Source organism: Crocodylus porosus, unplaced genomic scaffold (genome assembly GCF_001723895.1).
Source record: "Crocodylus porosus isolate Cpor-Errol unplaced genomic scaffold, CroPor_comp1, whole genome shotgun sequence".
Lineage (NCBI taxonomy): Eukaryota > Metazoa > Chordata > Crocodylia > Crocodylidae > Crocodylus > Crocodylus porosus.
Window position 1 is genome coordinate 52,590,068 of NW_017728909.1, and position 17,851 is coordinate 52,607,918.

The 17,851-nt window shown below is 46.6% G+C and overlaps 1 protein-coding gene across 1 annotated transcript in view; it reads left to right on the top strand.

The window, feature by feature from the left end:
* The window catches only part of MSH3 (mutS homolog 3), a 217,380-nt gene that overhangs the window by 161,769 nt on the left and 37,760 nt on the right, over positions 1-17,851 (top strand). Inside the window, exon 19 of the mRNA XM_019532309.1 lies at positions 3,031-3,188. Within this exon, the coding sequence (XP_019387854.1) occupies positions 3,031-3,188 (158 nt within the window). The remainder of the gene's footprint in view (positions 1-3,030; positions 3,189-17,851) is intronic.

A 17,851-nucleotide genomic window follows, 5' to 3' on the forward strand; every position in this document is an offset into this window, starting at 1 on the left:
TACCCGGGGCAGGCACAGGCTGAGGCTGCTGCCCAGCCGGGTGGGGCTTGAGGCCCAGTGCCGCAATGCATGGCTGCAGGGCCCCAGCAGGGAGCAGGACAGAGCCACAGGTGGCTCCTCCAGGGGAAGGGGAGGGCCGGCTCCCTGCTGCCATGCACACTCCTGGGGGACAGGGGGACCTGCACCCCCCCAGGTCTGCATGCCCAGGCTCCTGCCCTACTTCCATCCCCCAGGACCTCTGGACCCAGTGGGCACAACCCGAGGTGGCAGGGAAGGGTGGAGCCACCAGGGATCTCCTTGCTGCTGCTGCACCCCCCACCCTGGTGATGCGCCTCCAGCACCTGCTGCTGAGGCAGGGAAGGAGCAAGTTGCGGCACATGGCAGGAAGGCAGTGGTTAGACTGAGTGCAGCCAGGGTGCACAGTGTGCCCAGGGCTGTCCCGGCAGTAGTGGCATGGGGCATACTTGACCACAACAAAAGCCAGAGCCAGGATCACCTGCGTGCGGGCAACTGGAGCCTGGCAGGCACGACCCAGTGCAGCAGGCAACAGCGGAACCACTGGGGATCTCCTTGCCACTGCTCCCGCTGCCCTGGCAATGCACCCGCAGTGCATGGCACTGCTCTAAGAGGCACAGCCCCACACCGCTGCCCTCATTTCAGCCCTGTGCGCAGGAGGTGTGTTGCCAGGGGAGCAACAGGGAGGAGCAGCAGGGAAGAGATCCCTGGCTTCTCCACTACTGCCTACTGTGCTGGGTCATGCCCTCTGGGCTTCAGAGGCCCCAGGGGAGAGAAGTAGGGCAACAGGGAACAGCGGTGAGCAGGGGACCTGTTTCCTGCTTCCCTCTGCCACGACCCAGCATGGCAGGGAGTAGAGGAGCCATGCAGAGAACCTCCTTACCACTTCTTACCCCCACCCCTGCTGCCCCAGCGACATGGCTCCTGCAGCCCTGAGCTCCTTGGAGCAGTGGCAGGGCGGTGGGGGGAGCAGGGCATGAGAAGCAGTGAGGAATCCGTGTACCACTCTGCTGTTCCCAGCTTCACCAGGTTGCATCCGGTGGCCTTCGCAGGCCCCAAGGGAGGGAAGCAGGATGGCAGGAAACAGCAGAGCTGCTGTTTTCTGGCAGCCTGCTTCCCTCCCCTGGGGCCTCCCCAGGTTGGCGGGTGCAACCCGGCATGGCTAGCGGAGATTTCGCCACTGCTGCACCTTCGCTCCCCCATCCCCCACAGCCCCAGTGACATGCCTCCTGAGCCTTCCCCTACTTAGAGGGATGCAGCTGCCCTCACTGCAGCTCTGCGCCCAGGAGGTGCATCGCTGGGGCAGTGCTGGGCAAGGAGATCCCCACAGGGCTCCAGGACTACCTGCTGTGCCATGTGGCAGGGGAAGGAAGCTCGCAGCTGTTCCCTGCAGCCCCCCACCCACTGCTTACCACTGCACAGGCTCCAGGAGCAACAAGTGAGCCTGAAATGAGCCCTGGGTGACTGAAAGCCTCAGGCCCCACCCTCCCCCCCTCTCCCTCCCCCTTCAGGCAGGGTTGGGGCTTTCCTGCCCCTTTTGCAATCAGCTCTTGCAGACTGGAGCTCTGCCCACCTGCAGAGCTCTTTGCAAAACCAGGAAATCTGCGGCTTTCTCTGCTAAAAGGGAAAATCCACATTTTCTCTGTGGTTTTCTCCATTTTTCTGTGGGAAATGGAAAACCTGAATCCCTGGTGATAAGAGGTGTGAGGAACTGCCTCTCCCTCCATTCATTGGGCATAAGTTGGGGTGACTGTCTGTTAGCTGTAAATAGTTGATTAGGGATTTAATACACTGAATGTTTAACGTAGTGCCAAAGTTATTAGCTTGGTATCTGTTGATTTGAGCATTCTTTAGGTGTAAATAGCTATCAACTGTTATTCTTGTATAGACTCATCCTTGTGCATTGTAAATGGAGAGTTTCAAACTTTTGATATTATTTACTGTTTGTGTGCATGTAGCAAGTATATCCTGTATATAATTAAACTTTGTAAATAGTTAATTATGAGTCTGCAAGGTCTTTCCATTGTAAAGGGAGCCTCTTTTCTCAGGGAGCCTTTGGTTGCTTCTAGGTGAGCTGAGCAGGGGGTAAAGCTACCTGGCACCCCAGGTCCCAAACAATTGGACATGGCTGCGGTTAACACTGCACACCAAAGGTTACATAAGGTATTATAATTCCCCCACTCCCCCTGTGGCTGGGCTGGTGCAGCACAAGTCACTGATATGCCGGGGGGAGGGAGAAAGAAGTCTCTCCTCCCAGGACCTGTCCCCAAGTCCTGGTCTGCCTAGCTGTGGGGGAAGAGAGGGTTTTAAGTTGGGGTCTTCCCAGCTTGTGGGGGCTGGACCCCATGGGAGTTTCCCCTTTCCTCACTTGGCTGGATCAACTCCATAGAAAGAGCCTCTGTGGCAGCCTGCTGTGTCCAGCCAGGTGCTGCTGGTACCAGGTTCTGGAGGGACATACCAGGAGGTGGCAAAGACAGGAGGGCTCCATACAGGGAAGGATTGGGCTCCACTGCCCGGCACAAGTCTCCCAAGCCACATAGCATGTCCCACCAGCAGCAGCCAGCAAGACATACCAGGTCCTGAGTTCATTCCTTAAACACTTTGGAGGAGTGAAGGCACCAAACTCCAATAAACAGTATTTACTGGCTTAGAGAAAGAAAATAGATCCATCCTGTTTGCAAAGCATTTCCCATTGTGTGTGATCTTTTCTGAATGAATGATGGAGACAACAGGCTTTTTGGCAGGCAGTATTTCAGTGATGAGATAAACAAACTGTAATGTACCCTGATCCCAATCACCACAGATCAGCTCACTCTTCCCCTTTAAATTGTTTTAATTGTTCACCTAGCCACACTTATTTACAAATACACCAGCATACAAATAAATGGCAGAAGTTGGCTCATATTTATATCTGATTCAAGCTTTATGTGTGTGTAGGTATGTGTATATATAATTATAAACATTAATGAAAACTTTGTCAGTAAAGTATTTTAAGAGCTGTTTTACATTTTCCAGGGAGGTGGTGAAAAAGTCATGATTATTACAGGACCCAACATGGGTGGAAAGAGCTCCTACATAAAGCAAGTTGCATTGATCACAGTCATGGCGCAGATTGGTTCTTATGTTCCTGCAGAGGAATCTGCAGTCGGCATTGTGGATGGTATTTTTACCAGGTAATCTATGAAAACTTCTTATATATACACTTCAGGAAAAAGAAATACTTGGACACAGTTTTTAAAACACTAACTGTAATATTAGATTTTTAGCTTGCAACTTGTAATTTCAGTTACATTTTTCTAAACTGTATTCTTTCTAAATTCACCTTGTTTTCTTCTCATTAGAATAACTGACCACAACGTCCATTCATGGCTGCCTACAGGTTTCCCTCGATTTATGCTGTGCATGTGTTCCCAGAGAACAGTGCATAGATCGAATTCGTATAAAGCAAACCCACTTTACAATGTAATAAATAGGGTTAGGTTCCCATGGCAGTGAAGGAGGGAATGAGGCTGGGACTAGGGAAGGGGTGCTGCGGAAGGCAGGCAGCAAGGCACAGGGAACAGAGCAGTGCTCTCCCCAGCCCTGGCTGCAGCAGCGCCAGGAGTGGCTGTTGCCAGCTGCTTGGATGCACTGTAGTCTGCCTGTCCCCACTCACCTCTGCTCCTGGGCTGTGCCGTGCCCTAGTGCAGGCAGCTGGTGTCTGCTGTTCCTGGGGTCACTGCAGTCAGGGCTGTGGTGAGTGCTACATCCTGCGCTGCCCGAGGCTCTGCTTGTCTGCACTCACCCCAGCCCATGCTGGAGTGGCCCTGGGAGCAGCTGACATCAGCTGCTTGCACCACGGCATGGCACAGCTTAGGAGCTGGTGCAAGCAGCTGGCAGGTGGAGCACGGTGGGGACAGGTGGAGCACGGTGCAGCCCAGCAGCTGGAGGCGGCTAGTGCCAGCCAATCATGGGGCCGATACAGCTGGGGTTGGGGTGAGTGGGGCCATGGCCCTTTCCCCTCCCTCCATAGACTTACCTGCTTGGTGGGGGGGACATCTATGCTGATCGCGTAAGAGCAAATTTACCTCACATATAATGAATGATGGGTCTAAATATGCTCATCGCATATGAGTGAATTTGCATATAAAGAACCCACATAAATCGAGGGGAAACCTGTATAGCTGAATCCTTATTTAGACAGTGAAGTGGCCCAGCTTTTCTAGCTGTTATGCAATTGCTAATTGCAGAGAAGTTAATGGAGCCAAAGTAAAGAGGTAGGTGCTTAGTTGTAAAAACTCAAAATTTAGTCCTGCAAATATTATGCCATACCTTCCTTCTATGCCACTGGAATTTGAGCTTACTGTAATTAAAAAAAAAAAAAAATCATTTCACTTCAGTTCACACAACAGATCACAGTTTCATTTAAGTAACAGCACTGAATGAATTTGTAAGAGTATTAACAACCTCCAAAGATTTTTGTCTTGTATAGCCTTAAAGAAGAAACATCCTGCTGACACTTTTAATTTCTTTCCTTCCTTTCTCCCTGTCACGCACTGAAAAAGGTCATTGCTGAAACTGTTTGATCTTGAACAGCAGATTATTGCTCAGGTTAATTTTCACAGAGAAAATATTTCCAGATTAGAATTGTCTCTACATGTTGCCAGATTAGAAATCTCTGTCTCTCTCTCCCCTTGTCTCTGGCTAGGAAGAGAAGTTGCACATAAACCAATTTAAGTGATCAGAAACTGGTTTAAACTTGTAACAGAACAGAAGTTGAGTGCACATAAACCAGCTTCAAAACGGCTGAAATCAATTTGACATAAACCTGGTTGAACGTAGTATCAGACTTAACTGATTTGGGTCAAACTGGTTTATGGAACTTTTCTCCCAGACCCCCTTCCTGGTTTAAGTTAAATCAGAGTACCCCACCATCCCAGCATGCTTTCCAGCCCTGGGCTGTTGTCTGCTTCAATAGAGCAGGACTCGCCCCACTCCTCTGTGCCCTATTCCAGACTCTGGGGACTTGGAACAGTAAAGAATTTTTTTTTTTAATGTCCAGCCTAAAACGGTCTTCCCAGAGTTTGTGACCGTTAGGTATTTTCTTCCCTTGGGTTGGCCATGCCCCTTGCAGCTCCAGCAACAAGGGTGGGAGGGAAATGCCTAACAGGGAGACCCCAGATGGGTTCCTGAGGGGAGGGAGGAATAAACCTCCTCCTGCCCCCTTTGCTTCGGGCCATGCTGGGCTGGTGCCTGGCTACGCCTCTGCCCCTGCTGCTGCAGCGGTGAGGTTGGGGGAGACCCTGACACAGGCTGCTCTATCCTGGCCAGGTAGACCTTGGCTTGGGTCCATGCCTGTGGGACAAGGAATGGAGTGGGGAATTAAATGTCCGTCTCCATTCGCTTCATGCTGCTGTCAGGGCAGGCCACACCTGCTGCTGCTCGAATGGTGAGACCGGGGGTGGAAAATGCCTGGCAAGGGCTGCTTCCCCCTCCAGGCACACTCTGGCTGGGGTCCCTGAAGGCCAGGGTGGGGATTTAAACCCCTCCCCAATCATACTCAGCCTGGCCATGTCCCCCCTCCCCCGCACAGCACAGCTTCCCTGCAGTGGGGGGCTCGCTCTAACACAGAGGCGGGCAACTATTTCAGACAGAGGGTCGCTTACTGAGTTTTGGCAAACCATTGAGGGCCATATGACAGGCAGATAAATATTAATTTTCTAAATTTTTTAGGGGCGCTGTGGGCTGGGTAGAATGGCCTGATGGGCAACATTTTGTCCACCCCTGCTCTAACAGCTTTTAGAGCTTCTACCCTCACAGCTTCTAGTCTGAGCTATTGCAGGCATGTGCTTCCATTTCCGAAACAAAAGTGAACGACTGTTCATTTGCAAATTGGTTCAATCTATAGAGGTTACACTAACCTGCAAAGATTGAATCAGTTTGGGCTTTTTGAATGTCTGCCTGCATGCCTGCCTGCCTGCCTGTCTGTCTGTCTCTCTCTCTCTCTCAGAATTCTTAACTGGGAATATGTTCTCTGTGAAAATTAACCTAAGCAATAATCTACTGTTCAGTTAATACAGAATATATATATATTCCCATACTGTGCCTTTCACTGTGGTATCTAAGTGTTAAACAATATCCAGCTCCTGCTTATCACTTATTTTTATTATGTCAAAATGTTACGTTGTATACTGCTTTGTGCCATAATTGTAAAGAACAGATGCACACTTTGGTATGTTTTAATGCTCAGCAGTGTAATGAATTAGAAAGCCATTTGTTAATTTATAAGAATTTAACTGGAACTAAAAAAATATCAGAATATATATTAGCTGTTTTCTTCTTGCTTTTTTTGTCCATAACTTTTGTTTACAGTCATTAATCAATTGAATAGGTCTTTACTGATGGGATGTGAAGATTTGTAAGACATGCTGTTTATTACATTGATCACATAATTCAGTTTTGACAGTGTTTTAAAGGTGATTTTTTTTTTCTTGCTTTCTGAATACTTGCACCCTTATAATATTCACACTGACTTAAAATCTGATACAGAAGAGTGTTCTTTCCTGATTCCAACCTGTTGTTCTTGTGCACTTCTACTCCCATTCTTTCACCTGTATTTGGCTAGCACTGTGGCAGGTTATTTCTGCAGGGAACTTGAGAAATGCAATACCATCAATATTTGTTAGTACCATGCTATGTGGCAATTAGGGAGTTAGTGAAGTGAACACCCTTTCTGTCACAGTATGAATTCCTCACATGGAATGTGTCTGAATTTCATCTTGTTTTCCAGCGCGTTGCTCTGATTGCACATAGTTTTCTCCAGCACTATGTTTTTGCATGGATCTGTATTTATAAAATATTTTCCACTAGCGGCCTTGACACCTTGGGCTCTGATCCTGTCATAGCTTAAGCTAAGCAGGATTGGACTATGTCAGTACTTGTTTGGGAGACTGCCAAGAAAGGGTTAGAACAGGAAACAGAATGATTTCCTCATTAGCTCCCTGTTTTTCCTCTTGAGTCAATGTAGCCCCAGTGCTCTGTGGTGTCAGGTATTGCTATTAGGGAGCATTGTTCTGTTGGAAGTCCTGTCTTTTAGATAAGATGCTGAGCTGACTGCATTATCTGACTGTTATTAAAAATTCCATGGGCTTTTGTAAGAGTATACACATTAATTAGATGTCTTGATCAAGTTCTAACCCTGGGAATCACTTGTTTTCTATTTAAATTAGTTTTGCAGATTCAGCTGGAAATGGCATTCTTCATTTACTTTGAAATATAGCAAAAACTGAAATATGAACACCAGAAGAATACATTAAAATTGTTTTAGCTGTTGCCATTATGTTGATAATCAAGAGCAGACTAATTGGTTCAAAACTAATTAAGCAAAATATTAAAAAGAACACAATATGCCAAATATAGTGAGAACTGAATTAGTATTAGTGTAAAGGGGGAGAAAAAAGAGAAACATGAAAAAGACTTAAGTTTGCTTAATGTATGTAGCCAAAAATCTGGGGCAGGCATTTCAATTTATAAAAGTACCATAACCGGAAATATTTACCTTGCATGTTGTAGGACACTTAACTGCTTGATAATGTAACTGAATAGGACTCCATTGTGTTATTATTTTTGGGAACTAGGGCCATCCATTTTTTCTGGGTTCATACAGTGTTTAGCAGAATAGTTTTCAATCTGGTTGTGGCCTTATTGTACGTAACTGCCCCATGACTTTGTTACAATATTACTACAATTAATGAGGTGGAAGGGAACTAGCTGTTAGGGCTGTGCGAAGCTTTGGTAGCTGATTCAATTCAGAGGAGATTTGGCCCAATTCAGCAGCTGAATCTCCAAATCCGAATCAAATCAAGAGACACATTAAAAGGTCTGAATTGAATCAGAAGCTTCCGAATCGATTCAGGGAGATTTGGAAGGCTTGCAGCAAACAGAAACTGAGAAGAGGGAGGGGGATGGGGTGATCTTCCATGTATGGAAAAGGCTGAGATGGGGGCGGGGTGGGGGGAGGCTGCTCTGATATTGACATCTATAGCTGGCCAGTGACTGATCTTTCTCTGAGTTCCCTTCCAATCACAGTGCTCTGCGGGGGGATGTAAAACCAACATATAAAGCTGTGTCTGAAGTGATCTGTGCCTTTTGTGATCTCTCTCTTGGAGCAGCAGCATCTGAAAGGCTCTGGCTTGCTAGTCTCTTGCTAGCCAGTCTCTCTTCTTGTAAGTTGTATCCATTCCTTTCCTACTTACCCTTGCCTACAATCCCTATTGTTATCCCTGTCCATTCCTTTTAACTTATTTTTCCCTCAAAATCCTCTTATTTGTTCTTGTTAGTCTGTCTTGATTCTTCCCTCCCCACAAAAATAATCTGTGTTTTCCCTCACAGTCACATACACACACACACACACACACACCCACCCACCCACCACCAAACATTATGAAGTGCTGGAAAGGTAAGTGCCAGGTCTTCTGGCAAGGTAGGGAGAGGGGGCAGAGGGAGAGCTGCAAGTTCCCCCTGCCCCAAACAGAGATGCACCCTCTTTATTGACAACAATGAGTCTTCTGATGCTAGACGGAGCAAGGAGGGGGTAGCAGTGGCTGTGCCTGCACCTGCACCACCACTGCTAACCAGCAGCAGCAAGACATTCTCTGCCCCAGTTTCAGTTCCCAGCGTGAGCTTTCCAGTGCTAAGGGAGGAGCTGGATCTGAAACCAGGGGAGCTGAGGGCCCTAGCAAAGGAAATTCTGGGGAAGGAAGGGGAATCTGAGTTTTTGCTCCACACCGCTCAGCGTTCCCCTAGAAGCAGGTCTCCTTCTCTGGAAGGCACTTCAAAGGAGGTTCTGGAGGCAGGTGGCTCAGCTCCTCCTGTTGTTGTGCCTCTGCCTGGTGACAAGGGGGATAAGGAAGGATCCCCACACTCAACCCAGAAGCAGGTGGGTAGTGTAGTGTGGGATCATTTTGAGGTGGCAAATGATCGCAGGTATGCTACCTGCTTTCACTGCTGAAGGCAGATCAGCCAGGGCAAGAAGGTGAAACACTTCATCACTGTGGCAATGCTGCTGTATCTCAGGAGGTAGCACCCCTTGCCCTTGTTCCTCCTCAGCCTGGCACTAGTGGGAGCATGCGCAAAAAGTCCCCTTCTTGCTCCAAAGCCCCTGTCCCCAAGAAGCAGAGGCAGGCCACCCTGGACCAGTGGGGGAAAGGTGGAGACAAAGTGGGGAGCGTTCCAAAGGTGAGTGAGGTCACCCAGAGCACTGGGGAAATGCTTGCTCTGGATAGCCTTTCCTTTGTTGAATCTCCAGGGTTGAGGAGACTTATGGTGCTCTTGGCCCCATCATACCAAGTGCCTGCGTGTACCACCTTTAGCAGAGTGGTGGTGCCCTCCCTGTATGAGGCATGCAGGGAGTACTTGAGGGAGGAGCTGTGGAAGGCAGGTCTGCAAGTAGCCTTCCACTTCACCTTGGACATCTGGAACAGCTGGGGTAGAGATCATGCCTACTTCTCCCTCACAGGGCATTGGTGCTATCAGCCAGGGTGTTGGTGGGCTCTCCTTCAAGTGGAGGTGATGGATGAGTCCCACATAGCAAGGGAGATTATGGTGGCCAGGAACCGCATGGTGCAGGGGTGGCTTGTTGGGCAGCGCAAGCTCACCTGTGGGTTCATGGTCACCGACAACGGGGCCAATATGGTGAAGGCAGTGCACGTCTGTGTGGCACACAAGTTCCACCTCATAGTCAGGGACATCTTGGAGAGGGACCGGTGAGGGCGCTGTCGCAACCAGCCAGCTCATTTCCAAATGCAGAAAGGCGGTGAGCTACTTCCATTAGAGAATCAAGAGGGGCAAGATGCTGCAGGACAAACGAGGAGAACTGAGCATCCCACAGCACAAAATCATGCAGGAGGTGGAGACTCAGTGGAACTCTGCATACCTGATGCTCAAAAGGCTGATTGAGCAACAGAAGACTATCCCATGGGAAGATTGGGATCAGTGGCCCCCTTAACAAAATGGAGTGGGATACCATCTTCCAGATCTTGGTGGCCCTCAAGCTGTTCCTCACAGCCACCAAGAGCCTCAGCACTGGCAATGCCCTCCTTAACCAAGTGATCCCCGTAGTGAAGGAGCTTGAAAATAAAATGGAGAAAGTCCAGAGGATTGATGTTCTTAGCTGGAGCAAGCCACTTTCACCAGAGGTGCAGGCACAGGTGAAGCAGCTGAAGGAGGGCATCAAAATATGGCTGGATCCGTTGTAGTCGAGTACAGTCCACGTGCTGGTGGGCATGTGTGACCCGAGGGTGAAGGGGATCATCTGCGACAGCAAAACCGTTGATCACTGGATGGAGGTGCTGGTGAACAGTCAGGGAGGCAGTAGGGCAGAGGCAGGGGAATGTGGAAGAGGTGATCCATTTTCCCCTGCCAGCACTCTCACCACGAGCCAATCTTCTCCACCACTGCCAGTGTGGGCCAAGGGCATGGTTTCAATGTCAGGGTCCAGCGGCACCGGACCACACCATCAGGTAGGTAGTGCAGAAGCCTCGGTGGCTACCTATCTCACCGAGGATTTGGAGCCACTGCACTGTGACCCCTTGGTCTCTTGGGCATCCCACAGCCAGGTGTGGCAGGGTCTGGCCTCAGTTGCCCGGGAACACCTGTCCTGTCCACTGACCTCCTGTCTCCTCACTCTCCACCTATTTGCTTTTTTAATTTGCTTTTCGAATCTTGAGGTGAACTTTCACAGAAACCCCTGCACCTATCTCCTTGAAATGTGGCAGGCTTCATGCCCTCAGAAAGGGCTACCTTCCCTGCTTTTTTCATCTGAATCTGCAAAAAAAAATGACAACGTTATAGGTATTTTAGTGATTTCTCATTATAGTCTATGGCCGAATCTCCAAATTGGCGCTGAATCTCTGAATCCAAATCGGCTGAACTGAATCAGGATGGTGATTGAATCACTGTCCCTCCAAATCGGCTGAATCCAAATCCAAAGCAAATACTTGCTGCTTCACTCAGGCCTACTAGCTATGTTCTAAATATGTTCTGAAGGCAGTTTTGGGTATGTTTCTAAATTGGGCCCATTGTTATATAATGCAGACGTGTTCTAAATTACCTGTCTTATAAAATTGTTTTGCTTCCCTGGTCAATTGACTTTTTAAAATATTAAAACTGGTTGGATTTCGCTTTATAATTGGTATGCTCTAGTTGTTTGATGTTTTGAATTTATCTGATTTTTGTGTCTGAATATCATATTTGCCTTAGATTGCATACAAATTGCCCACTAAAACTGTGCTTTTGAAGCTACAGGCAAACATTGCATATTTGTGTGCTCTATTGTCTGAATATCTAGCTATTTACAAGCACAGTTAAGGTCACTGTGCTAGTCATGCGGTAATTGCATTTCTTCTCCTTGAGAGTAGCTTGTTGTGCTCGTCTCTCTTACAAGAAGAGGAAAGGTTTCAGTGCTTTTCTGTAGTCTTCCATATTTGGTCCTGAGTATTTAAAGTGATCCTTCATAGCTGAAATCCTTCTTTGCCCACATCCTGCTCCTTTTCCATCTTATAAGCTCAGTAGTATGCTAGTCCTTAGTTCAGAAAGGAAGAGACTTGGTGTATCTTGGACTTTTGGAGAGTTTCCCAACATACTGTCACAGATCAAAAACTGTAACAAGAACAGATACCAGACTAAATGAATCAGCTTCAGTACCCAGAAGTCTTTTGAAGCTTCAAAAGTTCACCAACTAGTAGAACTTAGTCCCTTGTTGCACTGCAGCCATGGTTACCTTCTGAGCCAGAGAGGAGGGAAGAGACACTGAAGAGTTTGGAAAGCTGCCACCTGGCATTGCCTCAGTTGTTTCGCCCAGCATTACTGGGGCTGATCATGCAAGCAGTTGGGAAGGTATCCGGCGACCATAGTTTATTCAGTCTAGGCTTCTGCAATGAGTGGGGAATGGTTGATGTGGTAAGTGATGTTTAATTATTGTCTTCCCCCAGATTCACCTTGCTTTGGGCTTTTGCTGTTCCTTCTTATGCTGTGTTTTCCATAAGTTACTGCTGTCGTCTTCAGTTCCACAGACTGCACCACAGAAAGCAAATTCCCTGAACTCCAGATATATAAATTGTCTTTTTACCAGGTTTTCAGTCTTCTGGAGAAAAAATATTGTTCCAGAAATATGTTAGTTTTAAAATTTTCATGACCATCTTAACTTTGTACTGCTTTGGAAGATGTTGCTACTCCACCAACATACACACAGATGCACTTTCTCAACAACAACAAAAAATGTTGAGAGGTCTGTAGGATGAAAATTAACTTGAAACAAAAGGAACAATACTGCTGTCCTTAAAAGCAGCATTATGCATTACAGTATCTTTTTGCAGACTTCACTTTGATTGTGTGAATTTATATGTGTTTAGGAGGTTTTCCTATAACTCCTGTCTTGTCTTCTAAATAGTGTTTCCATGGAAATTGAAAGGTTGCTGCTATGGTTATTCTTTTGGTTATATTTAGTTAACAGTTATGTATTAGCGCTTCTCTAAATTGACTTGAAATACTGCATTATATTCAGAATTGTATATCTATAGGTAAATTGCACAATGAAGCAAACATCTTGCTTACAGACATAGGTGACATAGGAACAATTCTTCCCTATTATTAGGCATATAAACATGCTTCCTGTGCCCAGGTATTTCACATGGGTGTAGGTGATATCTGCATCAGAAAGAGGAGGGGAAAGAATCCATCTTCCACATACTGTATCAGAAATAGAACTCCTTCAGATCAGTAGGAGCTGAAAGATTTGTTCCCTGTTCAACTCTCACCCCCAGTACCTTCTCATGAGTACGTGCTGAGCCTTGAGAAAATGACCTTGTGGAGTCCCTCCCTCTGTGCAGCAGAAATGTGCCAGATCCATTGCTATTTCAGGGGTAAAGAGCATTTAGTGTTTTAGTGCTTTTTTCTTGTTGTTTATGTATCAGTGGTCACCTGAAGACAAGCACCAAAGAAAAATATGTTCCTGTATTTTATATTAAAAATATTTATATTGAGCAGATGACTTACAGCTCACATTTAAGTCTTTTTTTGTTTATCCACACAACTTGTGCATGAGTCAAAGTATGTGTGTGCTTTTTTTAAATGTAGCTTTAGTAACTATAATTTCTACCAAATTGATTAACATACCCTTACTATGGTTTGGGTGAATACATGAAGTTTTAACGCACAATTTGATTACTTTTGTTTTTCATTTGCTTAACACAAGGGTGAACACAGTCCAATCATATTTTAAAAGTAAGCTTATTGTATTAAGGTTAGAATTTTCAGAGGACTTGGAGAATTTCAGTACCCAACTTGCATTGACTTTCTATGGGATTTGAATGCATAAGTCCTTTATGTGTGTTGGAAAATCCCATCTAACAAATTGATTCAATTTTTGCTTCAAGCAAACCCTCATATTAGTCTTCCTAAGATTCATGATTTGCTTTCATAAATGTCCATTGATGCTGAAATTAAAATACCTTTTTAAGCATGACTTAATTATTTTTGTAGTGTTGATTTGATGTAGTTGTGGTGATCCAGTTAATATGCAAGAGGCAAGGATTCTTGTGGGCAATACCTTTTATTAGGCCAACTGTATGTTGGGACAAGCTTTCAAATGCAGTGCATTCTCCAGGTCGCTTTTATTATTTGTTTTATGTAAGAGCTTATGAAAGAGATCCAGTTTACATCTGTGAAAACTAAAGTATTTTGCCTGAAAAGAATAGTGGAAGCAGTAGCAGGTTACAATTACCATAAGTATCTGAACCCTGTCAAAGAAGGTCACTGCATAGGGGATGAGAACTTAATTCAACATCTGTGTCCAATAATAGTACTTACTGTAATGTGGACTCTGTCTGTCCACCAGGGTCTAGAGTAGTGATTCTCAACCTTTTTAGACTGAAGCCATCCCTCAGAAAATGCTAGCCATTAGTTTTCACTCATTTTTTTTGATTACAGAAAAATAATAGGACAGGAGGGTGATCAAGGCTGACCTTGACAGGCTCAGGAAATGGGTGGATGAGAACCTGATGGTGTTTAACACCAAATAATGCAAGGTTCTCCACCTGGGGAGGAAAAACCTGCAGCATCCTTATAGGCTTGGCAGTGCTACGCTGGCTAGCACTACGGACAAAAGGGACTTGGGGGTCATGATTGACCACAAGATGAACATGAGCCTGCAGTGTGATACTGCTGCTAGTAAGCCAAGCAAAATGCTTGCTTGCATCCGCTTGAGATGCTTTTCAAGTAAATCCCAGGATGTCATTCTACTGTTGTACTCAGCCGTGGTGAGGCTGCAGCTGGAGTACTGCATCCAGTTTTGGGCTCCACAATTCAAAAAGGGTGTTGAGAGGTTTGAGAGGGTACGAAGGACAGCCACATGCATGATCAGGAAAACAGACCTTATGAAGAGATGCTGAGAGCCATGGGACGACTCAGCCTGGAAAAGAGCAGGCTCAGGGGTGATCTGGTGGCAACCTATAAGTTTATCCGGGGTGCTTACCAGGATCTGAGGGAATGTCTGTTCACCAGAGCACCCCAAGGGATGACAAGGTCTAACAGTCGCAAACTCCTCCATGGCTGTTTCAGGCTGGACATAAGGAAGAACTTCTTTACTGTCCGAGCCCCCAAGGTCTGGAATAGACTGCCACTGGAGGTGGTTCAAGCACCTACTTTGAACACCTTCAGAAGACATATGGATGTTTATCTTACTGGGATCCTATGACTTCCTGCCCCTGAGGCAGGGGTTTGGACCTGATGGTCTTCCAAGGTCCCTTCCAGCCCTAATGTCTATGAAACCTATAATAGAACAATTTTTCTGTTGCAGAGAACTCAGAAAGACCACAGCAGGTCAGAATGTTTTAACACTGTGGATTCATATTTGAAATCTTTGGGTTTATCTTGTGAGTCATGTTTGCATACCTAACAGCACTAACATTACATGGCATCCTACAGCACCCGTGAAAGAATCTCAAGGCATCCCAGGTTGCCGCTGCACCCTTATTGAAAATCACTGGTCTAGAGTGAAGCTCCCAATCCATTTTTCTTACACCATCTGTCAGCCATCACTAATCTTTACGAGTTTGCCACTTGTGCTGTTTTTTAGGGTTGAGGCATGATAGGCTATCATGACAATGCTAGTTTCTTTTTTTGGCAATTCATGGCAATAGGTTTTCCTGCCTGGGTGAGCAAGTTGATAATTTCTGAGTTTATAATTTTTTCTATTTTTATAAGATTTCCAATTGCATGCCCTTCAGGTCTAATCATATTGGTACAGAGGGCCCAGACAATAGTCTGTATCTCACACAATTTCTGATTATGATCTGCAGTTAGGACTCAAATGTTAGAAAGGGCTATATCTAAGTCATCATTCATGATTTTATTATTTTAAAAAGTTTCATATTTTCATAGTTGGTAGGGTCAGAAGGGACCTGAGCAGATCAGCAAGTCCAAACCCTTGCCATGGGCAGGAAACAATGCTGGGACGACCCTGGCAAGGTGATTATCTAGCCTCCTTTTGAAGACCCCCAGGGTAGGAGCGAGCACCAGTCTCCTTGGAAATTGGTTTCAAATTCTAGCCGCCCTGGGAAAAGTTGAATAGTTTTAAAAAATTTAAAACAAGTGGCAAGTTCAGAGCTGGGTAGGAATTTTCTGTGTACCGTCATAAAATCATTGTGAGAAAATTAGATTGCAGTTTACCTTGTTCAGAGAGGAATAAGTTTGGTCGTCTTTGTGTATGTGTCATTGTTGACCCCACCATAAGCAAACATGTGTTTTATGCATAAAAGCCTAGAATCTTTTGATTAACTGCCTCTCCCAGAAGCAGATATGTGCCCTGTGCCACTACCTGGTCCTGTTCAGGCCTTTCTTAGTCAGAGTCATTTTGAGCAGAAACATTTCTGCTTTTTTTATTCTTGACTTTCACATTCTCTTTTTATTTGGATATTGGGGTGAAAAAAAGAAGAAGAAAAAAACAGAAAAAGACAGCAGGGAGATGTCCCCCTATTCAAGGAGAAAAGCTGCACAACTATTTAAAATAGCAGACACTGTGTCCTTATCTGTAAACAGTACCTTTTGTGTGATGGTTTGGTGCCTTTGGTAGATGGGCACAGTCAGTGTCACATCATTCTCTCCCACGTCTGGAAACTGAGGAATGTGAGGCTCAAACTGTGCTTAGAGCAGTACCTGAAAGTAGATCAGCCCTCACAACAGAAACCTCAGTGAGGTCTGATCAGAGGAGTCAGTGTTATGCAAGCACCCCTGCTATAGAATGGTTTGAGGAGGGAAAAGATACCAAAAAATAGATGCTGACAGATATCAATATTGACAGCTTTGTCATCAGCACTGTCATCCTAAGCATTGATCCCTGGACAGAGGATCTGGCTACTTCAGTTGTCTCAAAGCACAGCTCTGAGAGTCTGTCTTTCCTGTAAAGAAGAGAGGCCAACTCATCAGTTGCCAGAGAGAGGATCAATCTCCAACCCCCGAGGAAGCAAAAGACTTGGCATGGGTGACTACTGCTTGTCTAGTCTAATTCCAAGCCAAAGCCAAAATCCCAGCAGTCTGTATCTGGAACCCTAATTAAAGTAATTTAAATAACTTGTCCCTTTCATGGGCAATGGACTCAACCTTTTTGATGACCAGGTAGCCCATGTACTTGCTTAAAAAATCACTTTGTTCATCCAACCTAGATTCAGGGAATTTACACCTGCCATTAGGACACTTCAGTAATATACTACACCAGAGGTGGACAAAATGGCCTGCAGGCTGAATCCAGCCCATCGGGTGCTTTCATCTGGCAGCAGCACCCCCCCCCCAGCGAATTGTGTCCTGCCCAGCCTTTCCACCCACAAGGGTGGGACCAAGGTGCCCATGCATATGGACACCCCCAAACATACCCTACTGCACCTCGCTTCCACCCTCTTGGGTGAAAAGGCCTGACCCAGCCAGCAGCAGCTTCTGGGCAGAGCTTCTGCTGCAGCCACCCCATAGGAACCTGCCTGGCTTCCCCAGTGTCCAGATTGCTCCAGGCAGCAATTAGGGAAGCGGCAGGGCTGGGGCTAGTGTGGCTTTAGCCAGTACTGTGTGCAGGGATTGAGAAACACAGTCTACCTGGCTGGCTCAGTTATAGAGGCTGTGCACCTGCAGCTTCAGCACTGGCACTGGGGAAGCCCTGCACTGGAGCTGGCTGCCTTGTCCGCCCCCTGCTGTGCAGGTCCACAAACTCTGCCAGGAACCCTGCCCCGTGCTTCCCTGCAGAGCTCAGCATGGGGCTTCCATGATAGAGGCAGCTGGGCAGTCTGTGCTCCGCACACTCACGTGCAGTGCTGGCTGGAGCTGTGCCCCATTGGGCACCAGTGCCTACACTGGGCACAAGCTCCCTGAGATTCCTTGCTTGCTGTTGCTGGCAGCAGGGGCTGCATGGCATGTGCAGGAGTGTCCCCACACTCCCTCACACCCCACCCTCCATCACACCCCACAAACCTCACACACCTACATCCTGCTGCCCTCACAACCTTCCCACATATACACAGCCTCAGCATACCCTGTGCCCCCCACATATGGCCCCACCCCCTCACAAACCCTCACCACACACACCCCCACACCCTGCCATACACCCCCCAGCCCACCATATACCTCCAACCACACTCCCCCACACAATATAAAAGAGTGAGACTTTATTTTTGAGTTATTTTGCAATCCCTTCTATATGCAGTACACAAACACAAATCATGACAGATATTTTTTGTAATAAAATGTTATAATAGATTTCATAGTTTCATAGTTAGTAGGGTCGGAAGGGGCCTGAGCAGATCATCAAGTCTGACCC